Here is a 21,697-nt window from a genome sequence, read left to right as displayed (position 1 = left end):
CTGAGATTATAAAGAGTCACTTTTGAAATAGATACACTATCATACTCATCCGGACGTTCTCATGGACAAAGATGATAGTGTATCTACTTTCAAAGGTGACTCTCGATAAATTTGATGAAAGTAAAGAACACAAAAGTGTTTAGATGATGAATTATATTAGACTCTCATGAGAATAAAGATACAAGTTACAATCTCTTAGGGCATCTCCAACCCTACTCTATTTTAGAGTAAAAATACAAAAGCCTTCTCCAACCCCACTCTATAATTGACTCAAAAATAGAGATTTATGCAGATTGACTCTATATATAGAGCAACTCTATTCTCTACTCTATTTTTGAGTTCAATTTTTTTATTTATACTTTAGTCCCTCAAATTTAAACTTTTTATTTAATACATATAATTATTTTACAAACAACAACTACAACACATAATTTTATAAACTTAACAAACAATTAAGTATTAAATTTAAAATAATTTTATAAACTTAACAAGAAACAAGTACCTAATTTAAAATAAACAACATAAAAAAACTAAAACATCAAATTAACTAGTGATTTAATAGTCCGGTAAATTGCTTGTGGATCCGCCAAGATAGTCGAAATATTATCCAAATGAAGTAGATGGAGGAAGAGTTTCTTGATCTTGTCGTTGGACACATCGTTTTTGTAAAAGCCGTACTTGTTCACTCTCAAAATATGCCCGAACATGTGAGTTTTGAAAGGAATCCAAATCACAAAATAAAAATTTGTAATGTTTTATTATTGTTATATGATGTAATGTTTTTTAATAAATAAGTAGTGTTTAATTTAAATAATGTCATATTTTCTGGAAATTTTTGCAAATCTATAATATATGAGGTCAAATTGTAAATTATATAATTAAAAGGAATTAGTATATAAATTAGAAATAGAATATTTTTAAGAATATTCTTTTTTAGAGTAGAAAATAGAGCTATACATTGGAGAGAAACCCACCTCAAAAATAGAGTAACTCTATTTTAGAGGTGGATATAGAGCTATACATTGGAGATGATCTTTATATAGAGAAGGAAGAGATCTAAGTTTCCTAAACTAAAATAAACATATATGTAAATAATATTTTTAGAGATAATATTAAACTTCCTAAACTCTAATATTAACATTTATTAATATTCTTCCAAATTCTTCTAGAATCATATCTTTTTGCCATATCTTGGCTTTGTGATCTCGGTCGATTTTCGGTTCTCTATATTCCAATGGACTCTTTATAATCTCTGTTTCTTTTTTTTAGTTTTTTTTTTTCCTGTGAAACTAATGTTTCTTCTGATTTAGCGATGGTTGATTGTAAGAAAAAACTAGGGTTTTGAATAAGTTTAGAACAAATGAAAACTTCTCTCTATGTTTGAGTTTTATAAGCGACTTTCTTTATTAGAGAAGAAATATCAAAAGTCATTTGCATTGGGAAATGAAAACACTTTAATTACGAAACCAGAACGTCATCAATACTATAGTAATGATGCTTTGTTCTGCCTCGTCCTTTAGTCTTCTTTCTAGTTTACGATGACTCATAATTACTTCTTCTGTGAGATTTTCCCATTTCTCCACCTTCCACGACTCCGGCGACGAAAGTAACCATTAGAAAACTATTGTTGGCGTGAGTTGGTTATACATGGCCCATTTAACAGTCCACTTTAAGGCCCAATTCACAATCCATGTTATTAACAAATATATTAATCCATAAAAGTGTACACATTCTTGATTCGCCTCGAGATAAACTAATCTCTAGTTTCTTCTTAAAGATCGATGAGCTTGATTTCAAGACTTGTTTGATTAGTACATAGTAAAATATTAAGAAATAGACAAGACTTGTTTCATCATCATCAGTTACAAGAAAGAAAGAAATACACATTTGTGTTAAATCACATAATCAGACCACTCGGTTAAATACGATGTCTGGTCCATAGTCAGACAAGGAATCTTATCATGTTTTCTCGGATTCTCTTTCCCACCAATCAACCTCGCCGGATTTCCAACCGCCGTCGTACGCGCCGGCACATCCTTAACCACCACCGACCCTGATCCAATCTTAGCTCCCTCACCGATTGTTATATTCCCCAATATACAACTCCCAGCTCCAATCAACACACCATCACCAATCTTCGGATGCCGATCACCACTCTGTTTCCCTGTTCCTCCCAAGGTCACTCCGTGTAGAATCGAAACATTGTCTCCAACCACCGCCGTCTCTCCGATCACCACGCCCGTCGCATGGTCTAAAAGAATCCCTTTTCCGATCTTCGCTCCGGGATGAATATCGACGGCGAAAGATTCTGATACTCTGTTTTGGATCAATAAAGCTACGATTTTTCTGTTCTGTTTCCAGAGGGTATGAGCTATTCGATGAGCTTGACAAGCGAGGAAGCCTTTGAAGCCCAAGAAGCAATGAACGTAGCTTATACAAGCTGGGTCTCTTTCTTTGACTGCTATAAGATCTTGCTTCGTGGATTCGATGATCTCAGGGCTTTCTTCTAAAACGCTTATGAACAGTTCGAAGAGTGTGTTGCTTGGTAGGTTTAAATTGCTGAGCTTTACGGAGAGGATGTGAGCTAAAGCAGACTCTAAAGATCGATGAGATGTGATCGAAGCGTAGTAGTAGTTTGATAAAATGGGTTCTTGTTTAACATCGGATTTGGCTTCTTCAAGCATCTTGATCCAGACATCATCGTCATCTTCGATTTGGGTGTGGTGAATCTTCCGGTTTACAGAGAAACCGGGTCGAAAGAAATTCTTGATGCAACAGAACCGGGAATCATCGTCTTGGGTATTACCGGTTCGGCATGTGTCTATGCATGTTGCCATGGTTTATGATTTGGAAGAAGAAAGAGTTTGAGATAAAGAAGAGAAGAGAGAATGGTTGTTGAGTGAAGAAGATGAACATAGCTTATATACACAGAGAGAGATGGCGGCGACCTTTGACTCTGACCCAAAAAAATCTCAAAAAGTAATTACAGTTTAATTAGCGCTCTCTAAATATTTTATTCTTTAATTATACACATTTTTCTGCAGATTAAGGAGGTAATGAATTATATAGTAAGTGAGATTAATATATATTTTTTTCCATACACAATTTTATTTTGGAAATGGTTTTATGTTTTTAATTTTATGATTTATTGTCCAGACAATTACGATGTTTACAATTTTGTATTTATTTTTGCATGATTAGTCTGCTTATCTACACATATCTAAGGGTCATTAGCCATCACATGTTTTTAGTGCCACCAACTTTTTCATAACAATAACATCAACTACTTATTATCTAGCTATTTTGTATGATATGTAATATAATTTTTTTTTTTTTGTTGGGTTGTAGAATTTAGAAGGCACTTGTAGTAAAATGGTTATAATTTCCAAATAATGGGGGGAAAAACCAAGAAAATTGGATCTATTATTAAAGTTGCCAAAAGGAGGAGGTTTTCAAAAGGAGGAGGTTTTCAAAGAAAGGTGACGTTAGTAATGACGTAAGTCTAAAGTTACGTGAAGCAGTCGCCCTTTGACTTTAACTCCTTATTTTCAAGGTTGTCTGAATCTAATCATTTTTTCACACTTTAATAATCTAATGCTAATACATGATTAATTTATACATAATTTAACTTGGAACTTTTTTACTCATTAATAATTTGATAACTACGTACGTGTTATTGACTGTTAGTCATAATAGAGTGAGTTTAGTTTACTCTACACACTCCATTTGTGTATATCTTTTTTTCGCGTATGGAAATTGTGAAAGCTACATTATGGTTGAAGATATCTCTATTCAGTACTCAATACTCAATAATGAAACTTGTGTAACTTTTATGATAATCAAATTATTCAATTGGGCAACGTAGATTACGTGACATTGTCATTTGCCTAATATTGTCCTTTGTGCACACCTTTATGTTGATGGATGGATTCAAATAAATAAAATTATCCGTTTTTCTTACTGCAAATAAGTTATCTTATCTTAGTTGGAATTTTGGATGTTTTGAAATGAGAAAACAACAACAATAAAATTCAAAAATATTAAACTTTTTTTTTTAAATGGCAGTAGAATAGTGGTGTCCATTGTTTGAGGACCCAATCTTTCGTTATCATTGTCCCTTATTAGGGTTTCTTTCAATTTTCAACCAGTAGTCAAGTAGATTTGGCTCTTCAAAATCATGAAAACACAAAATACTATTCAGTTAGAGAATTCGATTTGGTTCACAAAGAATATATGAACTTTCCCTTTCGAGTTACACAATTTTTTGGTTTCTAAAATTTATATTGAAAAATGTCGAATATCTCTTAGAATAAATCATATGAATAAATTTTATCTATTTAGCTAAAATATAATTGTGATGTGTTGAAGAATGGAGAATGACATGATGAAGAATGGACACTGTGAAACGTCAGGACACACAAAAAAACAACACAAATAATAAGATTGGAAGAGGATACCAATAGACTGGAACTTTAGTAGCACAATAAGGAGCTAAGATTGAGCATGATGCTTAATGAGGTTAAGTATCTGCTTCCTTGAGTCCTCTATCAGATAAGGGGCACTCGATATGATCCTAAGCTTTTTGATTTGGTACCATCTGCTAACAAAAGCAAAAGCAAAAACATCACCTTTTATGAAACTGAATCGCTGTTGAACCTTAAACATCAATTGATAGACAAAGAGTTTGTCAAAAGATCTTCAGAACCATCCCATTTGATGCACACTATGATCAGAAACAACACATGCATATATACTTCAGACTGAAGATACTATCTACTTTAGGGAAACTCATATTCATCAACACTCTAATGCTTCAACAGGTTTTTTAAACCTGAAAGTAAAATAGCCTCACCATTGCCTAACAAAAAGAACAGTTTTATAAGTTTCACAATTCTAACAAGTCCTAGTGAAACATACGTAATCTATTTCAGGAGCGTGGACATTAACGCACATGATATTTGAACAATTCTTCATTTGTGTTATTGTAGCTTGTTTTAACAGCCACGAATCATGTCTGAATTGATTTAAGAAAGAGCTAGGTACCTGAATTCACACGCGCAGACACACACACACACAATGTATGTAAATGATTGTTCACAAGAGCAGACAAAAACCTCAAAGTCTAACTGGGAAGTTTAGACCGCTTGATCTAATACCAAGGATAGAAAAGCACAATTCTATCAGGTTAGCTAAAGATTCTGCAAAGCAGGATTAGAAAAAAGTATAGCATTCTAGAAATCAAACAATAGAGGCTCTGAGAATGGTTAAGAAGAAGAGCATACCTCGGAAGCCTCAGAGACGAGTTTCTCATTTGACTTCAGGCAATGGGTCTAAGGTTTCAAGACTTGGTAGACGAAAGGGAGTGTTTACAGGACCAGAAGCTGAAACAGCCATAGATAGAAGATGGAAGCAACGAGAACAAAGAGACTCTCTGTGTAGAACAAGACGCCGACGACGTCAAAATTAGAAAACCACCATCAGAATACCAACAAAGAATCTTATTTTCATTCAGCTTCCTCAAAAATCGTTATTCAAAGGAAAAAAGAAAACCTTTTCCAATTTTTCACATCATTGAGTTTACTCATCTAACTTTGTTTGAGTGTTTGCAAAATGAAAATACTATTTCCACCTAATAAAGTTAAAAAGCCTACTACTCTACATAACACAACGTAGCCACAAGTCCAAGTTTGGACACTGTTTATAGAACTTGGAGAATCATGTCCGTTGGCTACCAAAAATGGCTAAGAGTTTGACATTTAGTCCTTGTGGAAGACTGGTAACTCCCTCAAGTGCCGACATTAGGAGCACCAGTTGACAATGGTGCTCCATACGAGTACCTCCACTGACCACAAGCCTCACATTTCTCTAACTTCACCTCATTTTCAAGCGTGCAGAATTTGCAAGACCAGACTTTGTGCTTCATCTCCCTTTCCTTTGGCTTTGCGGCAGTGCATAGCTCACATATTGGAGCCAATGACTGGTAGGAGAAAACAAGACCGATAATGAAAAAACAGTATAGAGACAACAAGAAGCTTCAAGTTTATACACTCTTAAGGAAGACTTACCGGGTTCAATAAGGTGCATTCTGCACACTCCCACATTGTGGATTCTTCTCTGCTTTGGTTTGCATTGTAACTCGTCGATGGCAAAGGAATCGATGACTTCATGACACCAGCGTTCGGTACATCTTTGGCACAAGAAGGACCCTGATCACCTGGGCTGCGATTTCTTTTAGTACATCTTATTTCAAAAGATTCTTCAGTCAAATCAATGACATCTGATCCCTGTTGATGACTGGAAGATGGAGGACAAGAATGGGCATTGGACCAGCTATTACATCGTTTTACTGACTTTCCATTCACGCTCGTACAAGTTTCCCTGATGGAAACAGGTTCCTTATATGTGTCACTATCATTCTCTTCATCTTCTAAAGCATCTGTGGATTGGGAACCACACCAAATATCATCAAGTAAACGCCTTTCTGCAGCCATTGCAGCAGCCTGAATTGGACTAAGATCTGACATAATGCTGCTATCACCACCAAGACGTTGAGGTCCTGAAGGTAAAAGAGTTCCCGCACGCACTCTTTTTTCTGCTGCTGTAGCTGCAGTTGCTCTGAGAAATGATAGAGAAGGCTGACGAGAAAGTCCACCCAAACGCTTACCAGGCATATCAAATCCCTGTCCCGTCCCTGTAATACCCTTTGACATCAACTCCTCGCATTCCTAGATGTAATGGAATTAGTTTAACACTGTTTCCCCAGAGAAATGAAGCATTGGTAATGCAACTAGAAAAGTAGCCAAATTTTCAAATCATTTTTCTTCAATAGCCAACAGACTGTTATCCCCTAGATAAGAAACATTTTTGACTATTGATGCATCTCAAATAAGCCATGGTGGTAGAGGAACTCTAAACTTTACTAGCTCTTAAGCTCAAAATGTATGTTAATTTCTTAAACATCAGCTTCAATGATGGAGTGGTCAAATAAGAATCGAGATACCTTTCGAAGTTCATCCCAAAGCTTATAGAAACTTGCGTTATGAGGACCATGAGCGTTGTGGCAAAGCTCGTGGAGCATGGTGTCGAGAATTTCATGATACGATAAGAAATCTAAATCATGGTTTACCCTCCTAAGCCTCAATTTCACTTGCACGCCTCTATTTACATTCACCCCCAAAAGCCTTGGATTTGTTGGGCTGCAATTTCGAAATCGAAAACAAACATCATGAACAATGGAAACATCATGAACCCTAAAAGTCAATACTTTCAATCATTCTTCCACAACCACTTATCGATTCAACAATACTTTCAATCATTCTTCCACAGCCACTAATCGATTCAAATCTTTAATAAATAGACGATTTGACAAAAACCCTTTAAATTACCAGAATTCAGAGAGAAGCTTGACGCGCCATTTTCGTCTAGTCATAATCGGCTGAACCTGATTAGCTACTTTCTCCAGAATCTTCCTCGCTTCATCTTCTCTAGGTTTCCTCTTCAAAGCCTTTATTTCCCAGACCTTGTTCAAATCTTCCAAATTCGCCGAACTCATCACAATTTCACAGATGCCCACCTTCAAATATCTCAAAATTCGATTCAAAAACCCAAACAATTCTGACCTTCCCGATCTTCGATGCAACAAAAAAGGGATTTTGAAATGTGAAGCATAATTTGGTCTACCAGAGAGTGGCGGGACAAACGCACCATTATTCATGTAAGCCAATAACAACACCTACACGCCCACTATAAGCCCACTTCAAGCCCAATCCACAGGCCCATCTATATTAAGTACCGCTTAGATAAACCGTGCTTGTCCAAATCGAACAAGAAAGAAACCTCTCTTATTGGTGTGTTATCTTTGATGCTACAAAAGTACAAAGTACATTACAAAACGAGGATTGCTACATGCTATAAACATACAAAAATCAACAAGCTTTCTTTGCAAACCAGAAAAATCTAATCAGTATTTTGGGACAATTGTAGTGTTTTTCAAGTGTCCCATATCATAACAATGGCAATGACAACAACTCCAAACAACACAGCCAAAAACTTATAACGAGGCTCATCAACATGAACTTTCTTGTTTGGTCGATACCCTTTTGCCAACAAATGGTTCACAGATACATACACAAATACCCCACACGCCAAGCTCATCGACAATGCGAATATCCAATCCGCGATGGACCCTTGAGTCGTTGCATCGATGACTATCCCGATGGCAACACCAATTGGGCTCGAGATGGCGAATGCGAAAGAATAAGTGATTGAGGAGAATAAAGGACGGTCAGGGATCATACGGAGAAGAGCTATCCCCATTGCAATCGCTGCAAATATCTTATGGAGTGTTATTGTCCAGAGAGCTCTCCAAGCATCTGATTTAGTCTCTGAAATACCAATAGCTATGCCTTCGAAGACAGAGTGAAAACAGAGAGCTACGATCAATAGAATGCTATCTCCAATCGAAGTTTCAGTTGTTGCTGACCTCTGATTCGATTTGTCTTCTCCTGAAACGAAATAAAGCACAAAACTTTCAACACAACATAATTCTAATTCTTGATTGAGATTCACAAGTTCGAAACTTTTGGTACCTTGAAGCTCCAAATCGTTTTGGGTCTTTGAGTAGATATGAGCGATGACAGAATCAGCAAGCATGGTCAACATAAAACCAGCACAAGCCAACATATAAGCAAATGGGTAAGCCGGAGATGGCTCCGACTCTCCTTCCGCCGTCAACAAACCACGAAACGTCTCATCAGCGTCCGACAAGAAATGCATCAAGGCGGTTGCAAGAAACACGCCTCCGGCGAATTGTGTACCAAGAACCAAAAACCCTTGGCTCCATTTCAAGAAATAAGGAGATACACCGCTTATGAACGTGAGGACAAAGATGATGACAAGACATGCGATCTTGACGGAGATTAAGGATTTGGATTTGAGATCGGAACTCTTAACGTGCGAAGCCTCATCGTCGTCGTGGTCTCCTCCGGTTCCATGGGAGAGACAAGGGACGACCAAGACAAGAAAGAGGAAGAAGAAGACAAGAGAACGAGACATTTGAATGTTCAGTGGGTTTGTGTGTCTGAAATTCGAAGTTAAGCGATATGTCGTGTAATATATAAGTGGTGTTTAAGAGTCGTACTTTAAAGTCATGGAGTTTTGTTTTGTACTACAATAAATTTATGGTTTTTGGTTGGTTGATTACGACACATTGAAAAGGATTACGGGTGAAGGAGCTTTGTAAGTGGTTGTTAGACTTGGACCCTCTTTATGAATTCAAATTTAGGAAAAAGTACAATTATTTGGTTCAGATTAACAAGAAAAATCTGTAATTGATTTACCTAATTGTAAACCTGATATTGCACCTTAAGACACGCATTGAAACAGACAGATAAATATTAAGCGTACTAGAAAAGGTAATTTACTCTTTTTTTTAGCAATACATACAAATTGACGTTTCAACCAATAATTTCTCAAAGTTCATAATCATAAATCATTTGTCAAACCAAGTAAAAATAAATCAGAGAAAAAAAACGGTATTTGTTAGTCAACGAAAAATGAACCTTCCATATGATAATTTCTTTTTCGTTCTCATAGAAATTTTCTATGTAAAGCAGAGAGAAAGACGAGGAAAATTGGGTAACATAAAAACTCTTTGATGACAAAGACAGTATTTTAATTCGGATTTTACCTAATAAATCCATAGCGAAGAACGGTAGCTCATGTTCCTATTTTATGGTGTGCACCATCAATGATGATATAATTGTCTCTCGCTCTATACATAAATCTTAGATCCTTTAACGCCTCCAGAATCGACCTTGTCCCAGTTGTCCTTGCTTTCGCCTGCATAGAGATATGACACTCTTAGTGGGACACTACCAACAGATTTTGCATTGATACGATAGGGTAAAAAAAAAGCTCTGATCGACTCACTTTTGATACTCTATGGACCTGTCAATGAACTCTTTGGCAATATCTTTTCTCTCAAAAGAGGCCAGAACCGGTCTGATGTCTGCTGGACTGTTACGTGCAACATCTGCATAACCCAAACAGGAAGATCAACCAAACAAAATTGATACAGGCAGTTCACGGACTGGAACAGAACTTATCCCTCAGTTCACCAATACTTACATTCAAGGAAGGGTATCAGGTCAACTAGGGCTGTGTCATCAGCTTCTAGTTTGTAAGGCTTGATTGGCACGCTATTTTCTGGCTGAAGGGTTGATTCAAAGGCATTTGCGCTAACAAACAGAATCTTCTTCGGATCTCTGTTCAGCTTTGACAGATCCTGCAGCAGGAATTTTAATAGTTAGTTGAGAAACAGTTACTCGGGCAAGTCAGAAAGTATGCTTTGACAAGATAAGCTAGCTGCTTACGTACCCTATAGTGCTTTCCATTTTCATATTTAGTAGCGCCTCTTGCTAGCTTATAACGTATGTAGCCATTTGGGTCTAATTTCTCACAGACCGGGAGTACATACTACAAGTAATGAAACAAGCGTTAGTAGTCGCATTACTATGATATTACAAGCAAAAAAGGAGAAAAAAGAAAAACCAATTGGGACTTTACCATCTCCATCTGGTCAGAATACACGACAATCTCATAGAATTTCCCAAGATGCTCCAAGAATGCATCGACACCTGGTCTTTTGAATGTCCTCCACCCTCTTTCCCGCTAGACATTTTTGTAAATGAAAAGGCAGGAAAAGTTAAATACAGCACTACTTAAGAAAACAAAGTAGTTCACCAGAACTGCTTTGTTTCATAACATAGATACTCTGAGTCACATATTCACATCTATGATGCAAGTATTTTGATGATCAGTAAATAAATGAAATGTTACCTTCCAGTCAGTGTAAAGCAGTGTCTCATTTAAATCAAGAACTAGAGTGAAGACATGCTGTTCTGCGGGGTGCAGATCCGGAAGAAGCTTTTCCGAGAGAGGTTCCGTGAAGCCCTATAAGGAACCAGACAAAAAATAAGAATTCTAGAAGAAAAAAGAAGATGCAAGAAAAAGAAAAGTTGTGTCTCGGTGAAAGGACGTACTTTCACTTGTTCCTCCACAATTTCCCTAAGCTCTAAATACTTATCAATGGCTCTAGCAGAACCTGATCAAAATTCAAGCAAACCAACTCATGCTATGCTTAATTAAAGACATACTATTAGTTATGATGACAGAGGCGCAAGAACTATACCTGTCATTGCAGCAGAGTACAACTTAGTCTGATATTTCTGCAGAAAGATGAGTATAAAGGGTATTAATTCAGAGAAGCTTATAAACAATACCTTGAAGCAGAGAAACATGGCAGCACGCATTTGAAAGCCAGAGACTAAAGAAAGTCAACTAATACAGAAGCAAGTTATGATCAACATTAATTTGACAGCGACTCAAGGCTACCAAGCTTACTCACATCAATCACATCAATGCCAGAAGATTTAATAACTGGTGTCTTCGTAGCTGATTCTCGGAACGCCTTAGTCTTTTCATTCACTTCATCTATCGTGTAAGCTGCATAACGAAACAAACAAGTATAATCAGAACTAAAAAGAGTCAACATAACGAAGAAAGACACAGTTCTACCAAGTGAAGAACACTGAATTCAAAAGACTGATATGTGAAAATGTAATGCAATGCCACGATTAAGCAAACCATAACACATTTTTACTCGCATTTCACAGCAAAAACAACTTTGTACTAGAAATCTACGAGAGGGAAAAAAGATAATTCATGAATGCAAGTACATACCAAAACTTGCGTAACCAGTAGCAGCGGTAGCACCAGTGAGTGCCCAGAGGAGTGCGTAACCAAGATACTTAAGACCTTTCCTCTCCTTTCCCGTCGCAGCCGCGGCAGCAGCTTCCACTTGAGGAGGAGGAGGAGGTGGCGGCTGATTTGGCGGTGGAAAATCAGAAAACATCGACTGGGTAGAGGTGACTCCCGAATACCTAGATGTAGAATTCGTCGAAGATGCTTCCGCAGAGAAACATCTCAGATTACGAGATCTGAGCTTTGCTAATCTTGGCAACAGGCGAGATCGAAGAACAATAGACGCCATTTCCGATTTCGGCGTTTTCTTCAAACTCTGTGAATGATGAATGAATCGCAGGGTTGAAGTAGGGTTTTGGAATTGATCGGAGAAAAGGAAAATTAACAGATGGACTGTTTGGAAACAGGTTTTATGGGCTCGTTTTAACTCTCTTATCCACTGTTTGGTAGTCGGTTTATTTCTACTCCGATATTTTTCTATTTTTTTTGCTGTTTTTTTTACTTGTTTACCAAGAAGAGAATCTATTTTATTTTATTTTTGCATTTCGGGCTTTTAATAACTAATTAATGAAGTTATTTTACACTATTTATTTACCAAATAAAATGAAAATATTTTTCCAACAAAAATAATAAATTCATTCGTGTCAAAAAGAGAAAACAAATAACCAAAATTTATTAAATTTGTAGGGTTTCTTCTGCCTAAACCTCGACTACATGCTGTTTTTTGCACCAGTGAAATAAGCGAAACTACATAGAAAGAAACAAGTCTTACTTCCACAGAGGAAAGTTTAGAGAAGTAGAAAAGCCACAAAGCAACACCAGCAAATACATATAGCTTAAGCTGCTCAGACACAATTCAACGAGACACTTAGTGAGAGAGTAGCAAATGACTTACTCTTCCTGGGACGGCAAATTTAGCTTCAACTTTAAGAAATCATTGGTCTTTGCAATCTTCACAATCTCCTCAGCTTCTTCTCTCTTAGACCCTTTCACCAATTCATCAACTAACTGCTGCAACGTTGTTTGACCGACAAGATACCGCTTACTGAATGTCTCCTTGAAGAGCTCAATCGCAGACTCAAAGTCACCTGCTTTACACATAGCAGGAAGCAATAAAGCAAAGGTAGCTTTATCAGGACGATAACCATGCTTCACAATTTCTTTGTACCACGCTTCAGCTTCGTCCATTTTTCCTTCGTTGATAGATCCTCTAATCATAGCATTGAAACTGAAAACATCAGGTTTGAGCCCACTAGCCTTAAGTTCTCCAAAGAGATTTACTAGCTCTTTCGATTTCGCCTCATTGGCTAATCCAAGCAGCCTAGCATTGTAAGTCCTGATGTCTATTGCTACATTCTTCTCCACCATTTTAGCCCATATCTCTTCCCCTAGCTCAAACTGTCCCTTTAGATACGAAGACAGTAAAAGTGTGTTGAATGTAACTATATCAGGTTTTAGTCCCTTGTTCTCAATCTCATCAAGCAATGCAACAGCTTCAGGTAAAGAATCCTTCTCACACAATGCCTTAATCAAAGTATTGTAAGATACAATATCTGGTTTGATTGATAACTTTCCAGGTAACTCATTGAAAAGTTCTTCAACCACATCGAATTTCTTGGAAAGTCTATATGCACTAAGCAAGGCATTGAAGGACAACACTGACCTCTTGCAGTCTCTGTTTGGCATTTCTTCGAACACCTTCTGTGCATTTTCAAACATGCCGGCTTTTCCATACAGAGAAATGATCCTCGCCGCGAATCCCTCTTTTGACATGTCGCGGTACTTCTTCTGCTCCTCCAAAATCTCTTCGACATAGTGTAATCTCTTTGCGGCTACGAGACGGCGCACGGTTCTATCGTACACGGCTATGTTGGTCCGGAACCGCTCCGACTCACATGCCTTCTTGAATTTCTCCACGATCCGTTTGGGGTTTCGTTCGCCATTCACGAGACTGGTTAGTGACTTTTGAGGAGGCGAGATTGCGGCAGTGACTGCGGTGGGTTCGGAGACTACGGTGGCGGCGGAGGAAAAACGGCGGATCGGGCAAGTGTTGAAGGTGCCACGGAGAACGCGAGATAGAGACGACATCGTTTTGGGAGTGAGAGCAAAGGGTTTCAGCCTTCAGGAGACGAGTTTAAGAACAAATCAAATGAAGGACGCATCTGATAATTTAAAAAATGTTAGTGCCTTATTTTTAACTAAAGGAAATATTGGGGGCTAGAATAACAAATAATAGAAATAGTGTTGTTTTGCCGACGACCTAATTTTACTTCACCGGTTTGATTACGGGAGAAGGCGAGCTTGAGCTTCAATGGCGCCTGTTAATATGACTGGCGCTGTTGTTGCAGCAGCGGCGTTGTTGATGCTTACTTCTTACAGCTTCTTTTTCCGTCTCTCCGAGAAGAAGAAGAGGAAGGAGAAGTTGACTATGAGAAACGGGCTTGTTGATGCCATTGGCAATACTCCTCTGATTCGTATCAATAGTCTCTCTGAGGCTACTGGATGTGAGGTTTTTCTCGATGTTCTTTTGCTATTTTCTGTTTGGTCTGACGAACTGATAGTGTGATTTATGAGTTAAAGATGTAATTTTCATTCTACTTGTTTCGTCTGGTGATCAGATTCTTGGGAAATGCGAGTTTTTGAATCCAGGAGGTAGTGTTAAAGATAGAGTTGCTGTCAAGATCATTCAAGAGGTACACTATGATTAGCATTGTAAAGGTTTCAACTTTTAAAAGTTTTTTGATCATCATAAACCTCTCTTAACAATGTCAGTGATTGAATCATCAGCTTGGCTATTTATATTAGTGGTTTTTGAAATCGAGAAGCAAGTCCATTATGTTTTTTTTGTTTCTCTGTTTAGGCTTTGGAATCTGGTAAGCTATTCCCTGGAGGAATTGTAACTGAGGGTAGTGCAGGAAGTACTGCCATTAGCCTTGCTACAGTTGCTCCGGCTTATGGGTGTAAATGTCATGTTGTTATACCTGATGATGCTGCTATTGAAAAGGTTATATCTTTTAAATACCTTGATGATGATTCAAATTCCCTTGTATGCATTATTGTACATACACTCAAATTTGTATCGTGTTGGACTTATTTTAGTCTCAAATAATTGAAGCCCTTGGAGCTTCTGTTGAGAGAGTGAGGCCAGTGTCAATAACTCACAAGGATCACTATGTCAACATTGCGAGGCGACGGGCTGACGAAGCAAACGAGTTAGCATCAAAGAGAAGACTAGGGAGCGAAACAAATGGCATACACCAGGAGAAAACTAATGGTTGCACGGTTGAGGAAGTGAAAGAGCCTTCCTTATTCTCAGATTCAGTTACCGGTGGCTTCTTTGCAGATCAATTTGAAAACTTGGCAAATTATAGGGCTCATTATGAAGGTACTGGCCCTGAAATCTGGCACCAGACTCAGGGTAATATTGACGCCTTTGTTGCTGCTGCGGGTACAGGCGGGACTTTAGCTGGTGTTTCAAGGTTTCTTCAGGTATAATTACTCAGGGCTTATACTAATCAAAGATGTAAGAATGAGTAATTCGTGGATGTTATAAGCAAAAGAAAAACTCATAACTTGTTGGTGCATTTATACAGGATAAGAATGAAAGAGTTAAATGTTTTCTGATTGATCCTCCTGGATCTGGTCTGTACAATAAAGTAACACGGGGAGTGATGTACACAAGAGAAGAAGCTGAAGGGCGTCGGCTAAAGAACCCATTTGATACAATAACAGAAGGGATCGGAATCAACAGGCTTACTAAAAACTTCCTGATGGCAAAACTTGACGGTGGTTTTCGTGGGACTGATAAAGAAGCGGTTGAGATGTCGAGGTAGTGCTCATTCCTTTATATGTTTTGACATAACTGTTTTAGAGAGTACTGATAAAGATTTCGTAAAAGTTGGATCTTGATATCTTTCTCACTATATTATGTTCCCAGGTTTCTTCTGAAGAATGATGGGCTCTTTGTTGGAAGCTCCTCGGCTATGAACTGTGTTGGGGCAGTAAGGGTGGCTCAGACCCTTGGTCCTGGTCACACAATTGTCACCATTCTTTGTGATAGCGGAATGAGACATCTAAGCAAGTTTCACGACCCTAAGTACTTGAATTTATACGGGTTAAGTCCAACCGCTATCGGATTAGAGTTCCTCGGCATAAAGTGAAACTACAAATCTGTTACAATATCTTCAGATCAATCAAGCCTGGGTGGTCTGCAGTGGTTTTGTTTTGATTATGTTTTAGACTAAGGGTGATATATTCTTGGTAAGACTTCAGATTAGAAGACAACAACTATGTCTAGAGTCAACGGAAGAATGTCAATGCAACAATGCATGTGTCTGACCTCTAAAACTCCCATAACTGCATCTTACACCTGTCTTCTCAATTGTTTACAAGTCCCGACCTAATGGGGCCCCTTACAAGATTATGGGAAACATGTATTCAGATTTTGTCTTTGTACCTATTAGATTTTGTCTATGTTCAATGCATTAGACTGGAAAACTCAAAAGTGTTGATAAACATAGATTTCCATGTTTTTCCATAAATAAGTCGGTTGTGTAAGGTCTCATGATCCCAATAATGGCAAGAAATGGAGTCAATAAGACACTATTGATCTTATCACTTTCTTTCTTGAAGAATCTATGCATGATCCCAATCTTGTTTCTCTCTAACGTTCTCCACACGATTGCCGTGTGTAACAAGGAATCCAAATCTTATCGTCATGATCAGGAGGAGCTTAAAAGTCTGGAAACGGAAACCAACCTACATGAAGAAGAAGAGGGTTTGATAGAGATCTGTCTGGTGAGAGAAGCAAAGTTGGAGAGTGTGAAGAAACGTTGGCTGAGTAGAGAAGATTATTACGAGGAGATGATGATCATGGAGATTTGGGAAGAACTTGAAGCAGAAGATAACTTGATTGAGATTGACATCTCCAACAGATCAATTGTTTGACTTTATTAGTACTGATAGTTCTAGATGTTTTATCCGCACATTATTTCATATGTTTCATTATCAAAATTTTGGTCATCGCAAAACATATTATCTTGTATTATATTATTGCGTTTCACGTTGACAAAAAAAATGTTAGATGGCATAGTTAATTACTCGTAGCAGTTTCGACTTCAACTCTATTGGCCAAAAACGCATCAATCAAATCCGATGCTTTGTGAGTCACAGTGACTGTGTTCTCCTCTCTTGTCTCAGTCTCGCATTGTGCGTTGGGTCTTGTTCTTGATTTGACACCAACTGTTTCAGCTTGGTCAGAGAACATGACCTCTGAGACGTGTGAGCTGCAAATCTCTTTGTATGCTTCGTAGTCTGCAGCTCCAGTGTTTCCTCCTTCAAGGATCTTGGATAAAGGGTGAAGAACTGAGACTGGACCGTCGCTTGACTCCAGCTGCCGCTTGAGTGCTAAGAAGTCCCAGACAAGTTCTGAGTTCTTAAACAGGACAAAAACCGCAGAGTCGTCCACGTGGTAGACAGAGGTGACAGAAGCAGAGCCAAAGGCTTTGCATATGCATTCTTTGATCCCTCTCGCCTTAAGTTTTCGTGGGAAGTTCCAGATGAGGACAATGTTCTCGTATTTGAACTTTGAGACTCGCCAGTTATCTGCATTACTATGGCCTGTTCGAAGGTCGATGATATCACCTCTTGTCCAGCTGAGATAAAGACGGTTGATGTACTTTTCAAGTTTCTCGTTCTGGGCAAAGTCATCTAACTGCGAATGCTGTTTGAAGTCAAAACCGAGATGATTGCATGCCTGCGCAAAGATGCAACCTGTCATGAAAGCATCATAACCGGCTTCGTGTTTTCCTCCTGCATTCCAGTTAGAACACCTGAAATAGAGAAAACAGCCGTTAAAAGCAGTTTAAATCAGAAAACAGTCAAGTGTCATGCCAAAAATAGGGAGGAACAAACCTAACGTTGTCTATTTCAACGTCAATATTGACACGCTGCTGAAGAAACGAGTCAGAGCTTCTTGAAGAAAACTCGATTTGCGGACATAACGAGGAAAACGCGGAAGACAGTGATGTACTGGACTTTTTCATCCGCTGATGCAACATTGGATTCACGTTTAAGAGTATTTTGGTGTCAACAATATAAGGAAAGTGACTGTTAATGGAGGCCACGAATTTCTCAGCTGTTGAAGGAAGAGGACCCACAAATTTGCTGTATACATGTGCAATATCTGTATCAGATGAACAAGATGTTAGAGTTAGGCATCTTTAAGTTACAAAACCTTCACAAACGTATAGAGAAGCAACTTGCTAGTTTACCGAGGAAACAATTGTGACCAACGATCAGCTTTTTCTCTGAAGCAAGCAGATCAATCACTTGACGGAACCCGATTGCAGATTGTATTTTTCTTTCTGCCAATCTCTTGCGTTCGTCCTTTGCCTCCTTCTGTGAAAAGAGACAGTAATGGTATCTAAATCAAAGAAGGCCTTTAAGTAGAAGAATCAGTTACTACACTATAGCTACATCATCTCTCGAGCCTGAACTTTGCTATCATCAAATAATTCACTTCAACACTCTCAGTTAAAATCCAAAGGACATGTAATGTTTAGTAACAAATCTTTCCAGCAACGTAAATGCTACCTTACCATGAGGTTTTCCTTGTCGGAATCTGAATCAGTATACACAACAATGTCTCGTGAAGAAGAACTTTTATCATTTGAATGTATGTACACAAGATCTCCAAAATGCTTTCTTAAAACCTACAAAGCCAAATCCAAAACCAACTGATTAAAAACAAATAGCCTGAAGAAAAGATGTAAAACAGAGAGCATTACCGAGTTAAGAACTCTGAGCTGATGAGAAGTGAAACCCTTCAGACTGAGAGCAGGACGCATATGGTGAAACACAGTTTCCATACTCTGGTTTGAACCATTTGAAATCCTCGGAAACTCAGAGGACGCATTCCCACCATGTAACAGGCCAGACCGCCATTCATTCAGCAATTTCTCCATCCTTGCAGCGAAAAGAACATCTGCCAATCGCACCAACTTTAACTCTTCAGTTTCACCCGATGAATCAATTCCGTCCTCGCCGTGTAGCATTTTCAAACGCTTACTTGCCTCTTCCTCTTCTCGTCTGGACAAATAAGATATTCCTGGGATTATTTAAATATATGTGAATTCCTCACATTCTGGAAACAAACTTGAAATTGCTACACTTTTTCTCTCTTTAGAATCAAAAATGAAAAGGAGAAAGGAAGCACCTTCATGTATGCAGGTGTTGAAATCAAACTGATACTTGGCAAGAAAATCCATTGATGTAGTCTGACAGAGAAATTCATGAGCTGGTGGATCAAATGTGAGTTCTTGACGAGGAAATACAAAGAAATTGTGCCTGCCCCCAAAACGAGACCCGTTTAGTCAAAGCTACACAATTGAAGCTAAAGAGAAAGAGAAAGAGAGACTAACGGGTAGGACACGAATGACTGAGTACGAGAATCCCAACGAAAGGGACAGACACCAAACTGAACGACGGCGAATTTCTCGGCGGAGTCTTTGACTTTGAGGTATCTGACGTCGTAGCGGTCGAACTCTAAGGAGTCTCGCCACGGAGCGCTTGTCACGCCAGTCATCTCAAGGTCAATCGCCACGAAATCTGCAGCCTTTACGAGTGAGCGTAGATCATTCAGCGTCGTCTCGAAGTTCGACCTTGTCACATGCTTCAACGGAAAAGCCGCCGTCGCTGAAGCTGCCGTTGAAGTAGTAACTGTCTCCGCCGCAGAGGAGCTGAAGCTGCAGACAAGAGACCTCAAAGGCCATCGCTTGTGCCGGCGCATTTTTGAACGGAGAGAGAGAGAGAGAATCAAACGACCATTTTTAGGTTTTGCTCTCGGTGGAAGGAAAGAGGGAAAGATGATGATTCCGAGGAAACGGTACCGTTTTGTGAATTTCAGTCTTTCGAAATATACACTTGCACAGCCTGCCGTTTCTAGGTTAATAAATACTGCAAACATTTGTCTTAACATGACTTGAAACAGCGTGATGTATTTTATTTTCCCGATGAACAACAACAGGAACCAAATTCTCGCCACTGCTCTCTCACACAATGGCTATTGCAGAAGAAGTTACTGTCTTTGCTGAGACTAGCTTGGGAACTCGAATCGTCATGGCGGTTCCTCTGGATATCACAGCAGCAGATTTCAAGAGTAAGCTCGATACCACCCTCTAAAGAAATTCCCTTTTGGTCTTCTCTTTCGAATGTTGTTTCCCGTAGCCTACTGTTCTTATTAAGTTTTTGGTCTTCCTCGGTTTCTCAATTTCGAAACTTAGCTTATAGGTGAACTGATAGGATTCTCTAATTGAATCTTTCTGGATGTATAATGTGTTGGTCTGTGAGGAAACTGATTTGCATGCGCATTTTGGGATGAAAATTTTCAAGGTTGTGAATTCCTATGGTGAGCACTAAAAGAAATGTTCTTTTCACATTGCCTTCTGCATCATTGGTGTTTGTTTTCTTTTGAAGTTCTGTCTATTACACACTTAAGGACTGGCAGGGCACAGTGCATTGCTCATTTCCTTTGAATGTGAATCATTGCTTATATGTTACTTCATGACATCTTGAGATGAGATTGGACATGTATTGTTTTTCTTTTTCTTCCTTTTGCCTTAAATTTGAAGGTTAATGATCTTTCGTTTGTGTTACACTTTTTATTTAAGAATTCAGAGCATGTATCAATGCAAAATGCTTTCTTTTTTTTTGCAGGAAAACTCGAGAAGACGCATGCAAGTTGCTTATCGAGCGTAGGGGAGATAGAAGTTCATGGTCTGATGGTAATGAAAATGAGCTAGCAATTTTATTTTCTTTCTACTCCTGTGCTTTTGATTTTGTTAACCTCAAACCATTGCAGCAAACTCATTCTAACTTCTCCTTCTCTCTTAGTATAGGTTAAACGAAAGTCTCGCTTTTACCACCTTGTGGAGTCTGTGCCTATAAGGTACATCTTCCTGGATAACCAAAAGCCTTGGTTTATCCATGCAGAAGCTAGAGTTGTAAGCAGATCACAAGAGTCAAGCGTATCTAACAGTATTGATAAAACCCACATTAGACATTGTCACGGTTCTGATAACTCCATCGAAAGAGTCACTGCATTGATCCAAGGTAAAGACAAGAAGATAAAGAAATCTCGGGCCAAATCTGATTCCAGAAATGTTGCATCTGGACAAGAAACTTGCCTTGACAAGAGGGAATATCTTGGTCCTTCCACATCTGAACCTGAAACCATAAAGTCTTTGCCGTCAATAGCAAGAGTTGCTGAGATGAAAAACTCTGAATGTTTCAAAAGCTTCACACCAAAACCGCCGGAGAGGAAACCTGTAGACTCTGAAAGCGAATCGATAGGCAAGAGAATAACTGTGGCTGCAAACAACATCAGAATGCAAGGAAAGACTCATAATTCATCGTCACTATCATCATCTATTTTCAGAAGTAATTCTTGCAGAAACAGATCTTTAGATGGTAAGATAATCACCTCTCTTGCAAAATTTATGGTCTTTGAGGTACCTGAAAATGAGGATTGAGTCTTTAAGCAAGCTCTCCTATAATGCCTCAATGCACAAGAAGTAGCATTGTGTAGATGTGCAAATGATCATGATTCTTTTTGACAAATACGTAGTGAATGTAAGATATATCATATATATTAGTAAGTTTTGTATCACTCTGTTTCATAAAAACTATAATCATGAGAAAGAAAGAAAAAAGCACTAAGAAGTGAAGAAAAGAATCACAGAATTTGTCTTTAGCTTTTGCTTCTACTCTTTTTCTCAAGGATTCTCTTTTATACTTTCTAATCTAACTCGTTTAAGAATTAATAAAGATGCTTTATATAATAAAACAAGACATAACTTTGGCTATATCTAAGATCAAACAAAAATATTTGTCATATTGATTTTATAATAATTTTAGTTAGTCATGTTAATCATCT

The 21,697-nt window shown here is 38.2% G+C and overlaps 9 protein-coding genes across 17 annotated transcripts; 3 read left to right on the top strand and 6 right to left on the bottom strand.

Moving 5' to 3' along the window:
- Positions 1 to 1,649: 1,649 nt before the first annotated feature.
- Positions 1,650 to 3,099, bottom strand: SERAT2;1 (serine acetyltransferase 2;1). Its single transcript, NM_104470.3, has one exon. It carries the CDS (start codon positions 2,835 to 2,837, stop codon positions 1,893 to 1,895), a length of 945 nt encoding a protein of 314 aa, NP_175988.1. The 5' UTR covers positions 2,838 to 3,099; the 3' UTR covers positions 1,650 to 1,892.
- AT1G55917 (uncharacterized protein) lies at positions 2,938 to 4,090 on the top strand (the record flags this gene model as incomplete). The annotated part of the gene is made up of 7 exons (NM_001333746.1): positions 2,938 to 2,979; positions 3,045 to 3,053; positions 3,157 to 3,167; positions 3,202 to 3,226; positions 3,349 to 3,375; positions 3,433 to 3,479; positions 4,066 to 4,090. The coding sequence occupies 7 exons, from the start codon at positions 2,938 to 2,940 to the stop codon at positions 4,088 to 4,090; spliced, it is 186 nt and encodes a 61-aa protein (NP_001322937.1).
- Positions 4,091 to 4,303: 213 nt separating this feature from the next.
- Positions 4,304 to 7,738, bottom strand: AT1G55915 (zinc ion binding protein). 4 transcript variants are annotated; one of them, NM_001333744.1, is made up of 6 exons: positions 7,386 to 7,738; positions 7,001 to 7,196; positions 6,066 to 6,725; positions 5,283 to 5,977; positions 5,044 to 5,149; positions 4,304 to 4,600 (listed from the first exon to the last, which is right to left on the bottom strand). In NM_001333744.1, exons 1-4 carry the CDS (start codon positions 7,712 to 7,714, stop codon positions 5,786 to 5,788), a joined length of 1,377 nt encoding a protein of 458 aa, NP_001321636.1. In that variant the 5' UTR covers positions 7,715 to 7,738; the 3' UTR covers positions 4,304 to 4,600; positions 5,044 to 5,149; positions 5,283 to 5,785. The 4 variants fall into 4 exon arrangements, with proteins under 4 accessions (NP_001321636.1, NP_001321635.1, NP_001319245.1 ...); NM_001333745.1 differs by having other exon boundaries at positions 4,342 to 4,597; positions 7,386 to 7,734; NM_001333743.1 differs by having other exon boundaries at positions 4,386 to 4,597; positions 7,386 to 7,675.
- Positions 7,739 to 7,800: 62 nt separating this feature from the next.
- On the bottom strand, positions 7,801 to 9,301 carry ZIP11 (zinc transporter 11 precursor). Its single transcript, NM_104468.3, has 2 exons — positions 8,589 to 9,301; positions 7,801 to 8,504 (listed from the first exon to the last, which is right to left on the bottom strand). Exons 1-2 carry the CDS (start codon positions 9,052 to 9,054, stop codon positions 7,990 to 7,992), a joined length of 981 nt encoding a protein of 326 aa, NP_564703.1. The 5' UTR covers positions 9,055 to 9,301; the 3' UTR covers positions 7,801 to 7,989.
- A 60-nt stretch (positions 9,302 to 9,361) lies between these two features.
- TIM50 (Haloacid dehalogenase-like hydrolase (HAD) superfamily protein) lies at positions 9,362 to 12,162 on the bottom strand. 2 transcript variants are annotated; one of them, NM_104467.5, is made up of 10 exons: positions 11,743 to 12,149; positions 11,408 to 11,505; positions 11,192 to 11,228; positions 11,043 to 11,104; positions 10,840 to 10,953; positions 10,567 to 10,671; positions 10,378 to 10,476; positions 10,129 to 10,285; positions 9,931 to 10,033; positions 9,362 to 9,840 (listed from the first exon to the last, which is right to left on the bottom strand). In NM_104467.5, the coding sequence occupies exons 1-10, from the start codon at positions 12,050 to 12,052 to the stop codon at positions 9,795 to 9,797; spliced, it is 1,131 nt and encodes a 376-aa protein (NP_175986.2). In that variant the 5' UTR covers positions 12,053 to 12,149; the 3' UTR covers positions 9,362 to 9,794. The 2 variants fall into 2 exon arrangements, with proteins under 2 accessions (NP_175986.2, NP_001185246.1); NM_001198317.1 differs by having other exon boundaries at positions 9,561 to 9,840; positions 9,949 to 10,033; positions 11,743 to 12,162.
- A 252-nt stretch (positions 12,163 to 12,414) lies between these two features.
- On the bottom strand, positions 12,415 to 13,972 carry AT1G55890 (Tetratricopeptide repeat (TPR)-like superfamily protein). Its single transcript, NM_104466.4, has one exon. The coding sequence runs from the start codon at positions 13,849 to 13,851 to the stop codon at positions 12,655 to 12,657; it is 1,197 nt and encodes a 398-aa protein (NP_175985.1). The 5' UTR covers positions 13,852 to 13,972; the 3' UTR covers positions 12,415 to 12,654.
- Positions 13,968 to 16,422, top strand: AT1G55880 (Pyridoxal-5'-phosphate-dependent enzyme family protein). Of its 2 annotated transcripts, NM_104465.4 has the most exons (6): positions 13,968 to 14,272; positions 14,382 to 14,456; positions 14,624 to 14,767; positions 14,863 to 15,252; positions 15,357 to 15,592; positions 15,701 to 16,422. In NM_104465.4, the coding sequence occupies exons 1-6, from the start codon at positions 14,075 to 14,077 to the stop codon at positions 15,921 to 15,923; spliced, it is 1,266 nt and encodes a 421-aa protein (NP_175984.1). In that variant the 5' UTR covers positions 13,968 to 14,074; the 3' UTR covers positions 15,924 to 16,422. The 2 variants fall into 2 exon arrangements, with proteins under 2 accessions (NP_175984.1, NP_974038.1); NM_202309.1 differs by having other exon boundaries at positions 14,050 to 14,272; positions 15,357 to 16,280.
- On the bottom strand, positions 16,347 to 19,633 carry AHG2 (Polynucleotidyl transferase, ribonuclease H-like superfamily protein). Of its 4 annotated transcripts, none has more exons than NM_104464.7 (7): positions 19,185 to 19,633; positions 18,980 to 19,110; positions 18,552 to 18,871; positions 18,363 to 18,476; positions 18,036 to 18,162; positions 17,677 to 17,947; positions 16,347 to 17,594 (listed from the first exon to the last, which is right to left on the bottom strand). In NM_104464.7, exons 1-7 carry the CDS (start codon positions 19,550 to 19,552, stop codon positions 16,856 to 16,858), a joined length of 2,070 nt encoding a protein of 689 aa, NP_175983.5. In that variant the 5' UTR covers positions 19,553 to 19,633; the 3' UTR covers positions 16,347 to 16,855. The 4 variants fall into 4 exon arrangements, with proteins under 4 accessions (NP_175983.5, NP_001322686.1, NP_001322687.1 ...); NM_001333742.1 differs by having other exon boundaries at positions 18,552 to 18,852; NM_001333741.1 differs by having other exon boundaries at positions 18,363 to 18,871.
- Positions 19,634 to 19,821: 188 nt separating this feature from the next.
- On the top strand, positions 19,822 to 21,272 carry AT1G55865 (ubiquitin-protein ligase; the record flags this gene model as incomplete). The annotated part of the gene is made up of 3 exons (NM_001333739.1): positions 19,822 to 19,921; positions 20,479 to 20,546; positions 20,661 to 21,272. Coding segments are annotated over 3 exons (780 nt in total), but the record flags the coding sequence as incomplete, so codon positions are not given.
- Positions 21,273 to 21,697: the final 425 nt, after the last annotated feature.

Source organism: Arabidopsis thaliana, assembly GCF_000001735.4.
Source record: "Arabidopsis thaliana chromosome 1 sequence".
In the NCBI taxonomy this organism is placed as follows: domain Eukaryota; kingdom Viridiplantae; phylum Streptophyta; class Magnoliopsida; order Brassicales; family Brassicaceae; genus Arabidopsis; species Arabidopsis thaliana.
The sequence above is the reverse complement of the archived record's forward strand: the minus strand, read 5'-3'. Positions and strand labels throughout refer to the sequence as shown.

Bases quoted from the DNA above. Each gene is read 5' to 3' on its own strand.
- AT1G55915 (NM_001333744.1), bottom strand. From the start codon at position 7,714: ATGAATAATGGTGCGTTTGTCCCGCCACTCTCTGGTAGACCAAATTAT. The intron at 7,197-7,385 runs GTAATTTAAAGG...TCGAAATTGCAG, and splicing joins AAGCTTCTCTCTGAATTCTG to CCCAACAAATCCAAGGCTTT. The intron at 5,978-6,065 runs GTAAGTCTTCCT...TTCTCCTACCAG, and splicing joins AATGCACCTTATTGAACCCG to TCATTGGCTCCAATATGTGA.
- ZIP11 (NM_104468.3), bottom strand. From the start codon at position 9,054: ATGTCTCGTTCTCTTGTCTTCTTCTTCCTCTTTCTTGTCTTGGTCGTC. The intron at 8,505-8,588 runs GTACCAAAAGTT...ATTTCGTTTCAG, and splicing joins AAACGATTTGGAGCTTCAAG to GAGAAGACAAATCGAATCAG.
- TIM50 (NM_104467.5), bottom strand. From the start codon at position 12,052: ATGGCGTCTATTGTTCTTCGATCTCGCCTGTTGCCAAGATTAGCAAAG. The intron at 11,506-11,742 runs GTATGTACTTGC...TTCGTTATGCAG, and splicing joins TACTGGTTACGCAAGTTTTG to CTTACACGATAGATGAAGTG. The intron at 10,034-10,128 runs GTAAGTATTGGT...TGGGTTATGCAG, and splicing joins CCTGATACCCTTCCTTGAAT to ATGTTGCACGTAACAGTCCA.
- AT1G55890 (NM_104466.4), bottom strand. From the start codon at position 13,851: ATGTCGTCTCTATCTCGCGTTCTCCGTGGCACCTTCAACACTTGCCCG.
- AT1G55880 (NM_104465.4), top strand. From the start codon at position 14,075: ATGGCGCCTGTTAATATGACTGGCGCTGTTGTTGCAGCAGCGGCGTTG. The intron at 14,273-14,381 runs GTTTTTCTCGAT...TCTGGTGATCAG, and splicing joins CTGAGGCTACTGGATGTGAG to ATTCTTGGGAAATGCGAGTT. The intron at 14,457-14,623 runs GTACACTATGAT...TTCTCTGTTTAG, and splicing joins CTGTCAAGATCATTCAAGAG to GCTTTGGAATCTGGTAAGCT.
- AHG2 (NM_104464.7), bottom strand. From the start codon at position 19,552: ATGCGCCGGCACAAGCGATGGCCTTTGAGGTCTCTTGTCTGCAGCTTC. The intron at 18,872-18,979 runs GTGCTTCCTTTC...AAATAATCCCAG, and splicing joins CAACACCTGCATACATGAAG to GAATATCTTATTTGTCCAGA. The intron at 18,163-18,362 runs GTAAGGTAGCAT...CTCTTTTCACAG, and splicing joins CCGACAAGGAAAACCTCATG to AAGGAGGCAAAGGACGAACG.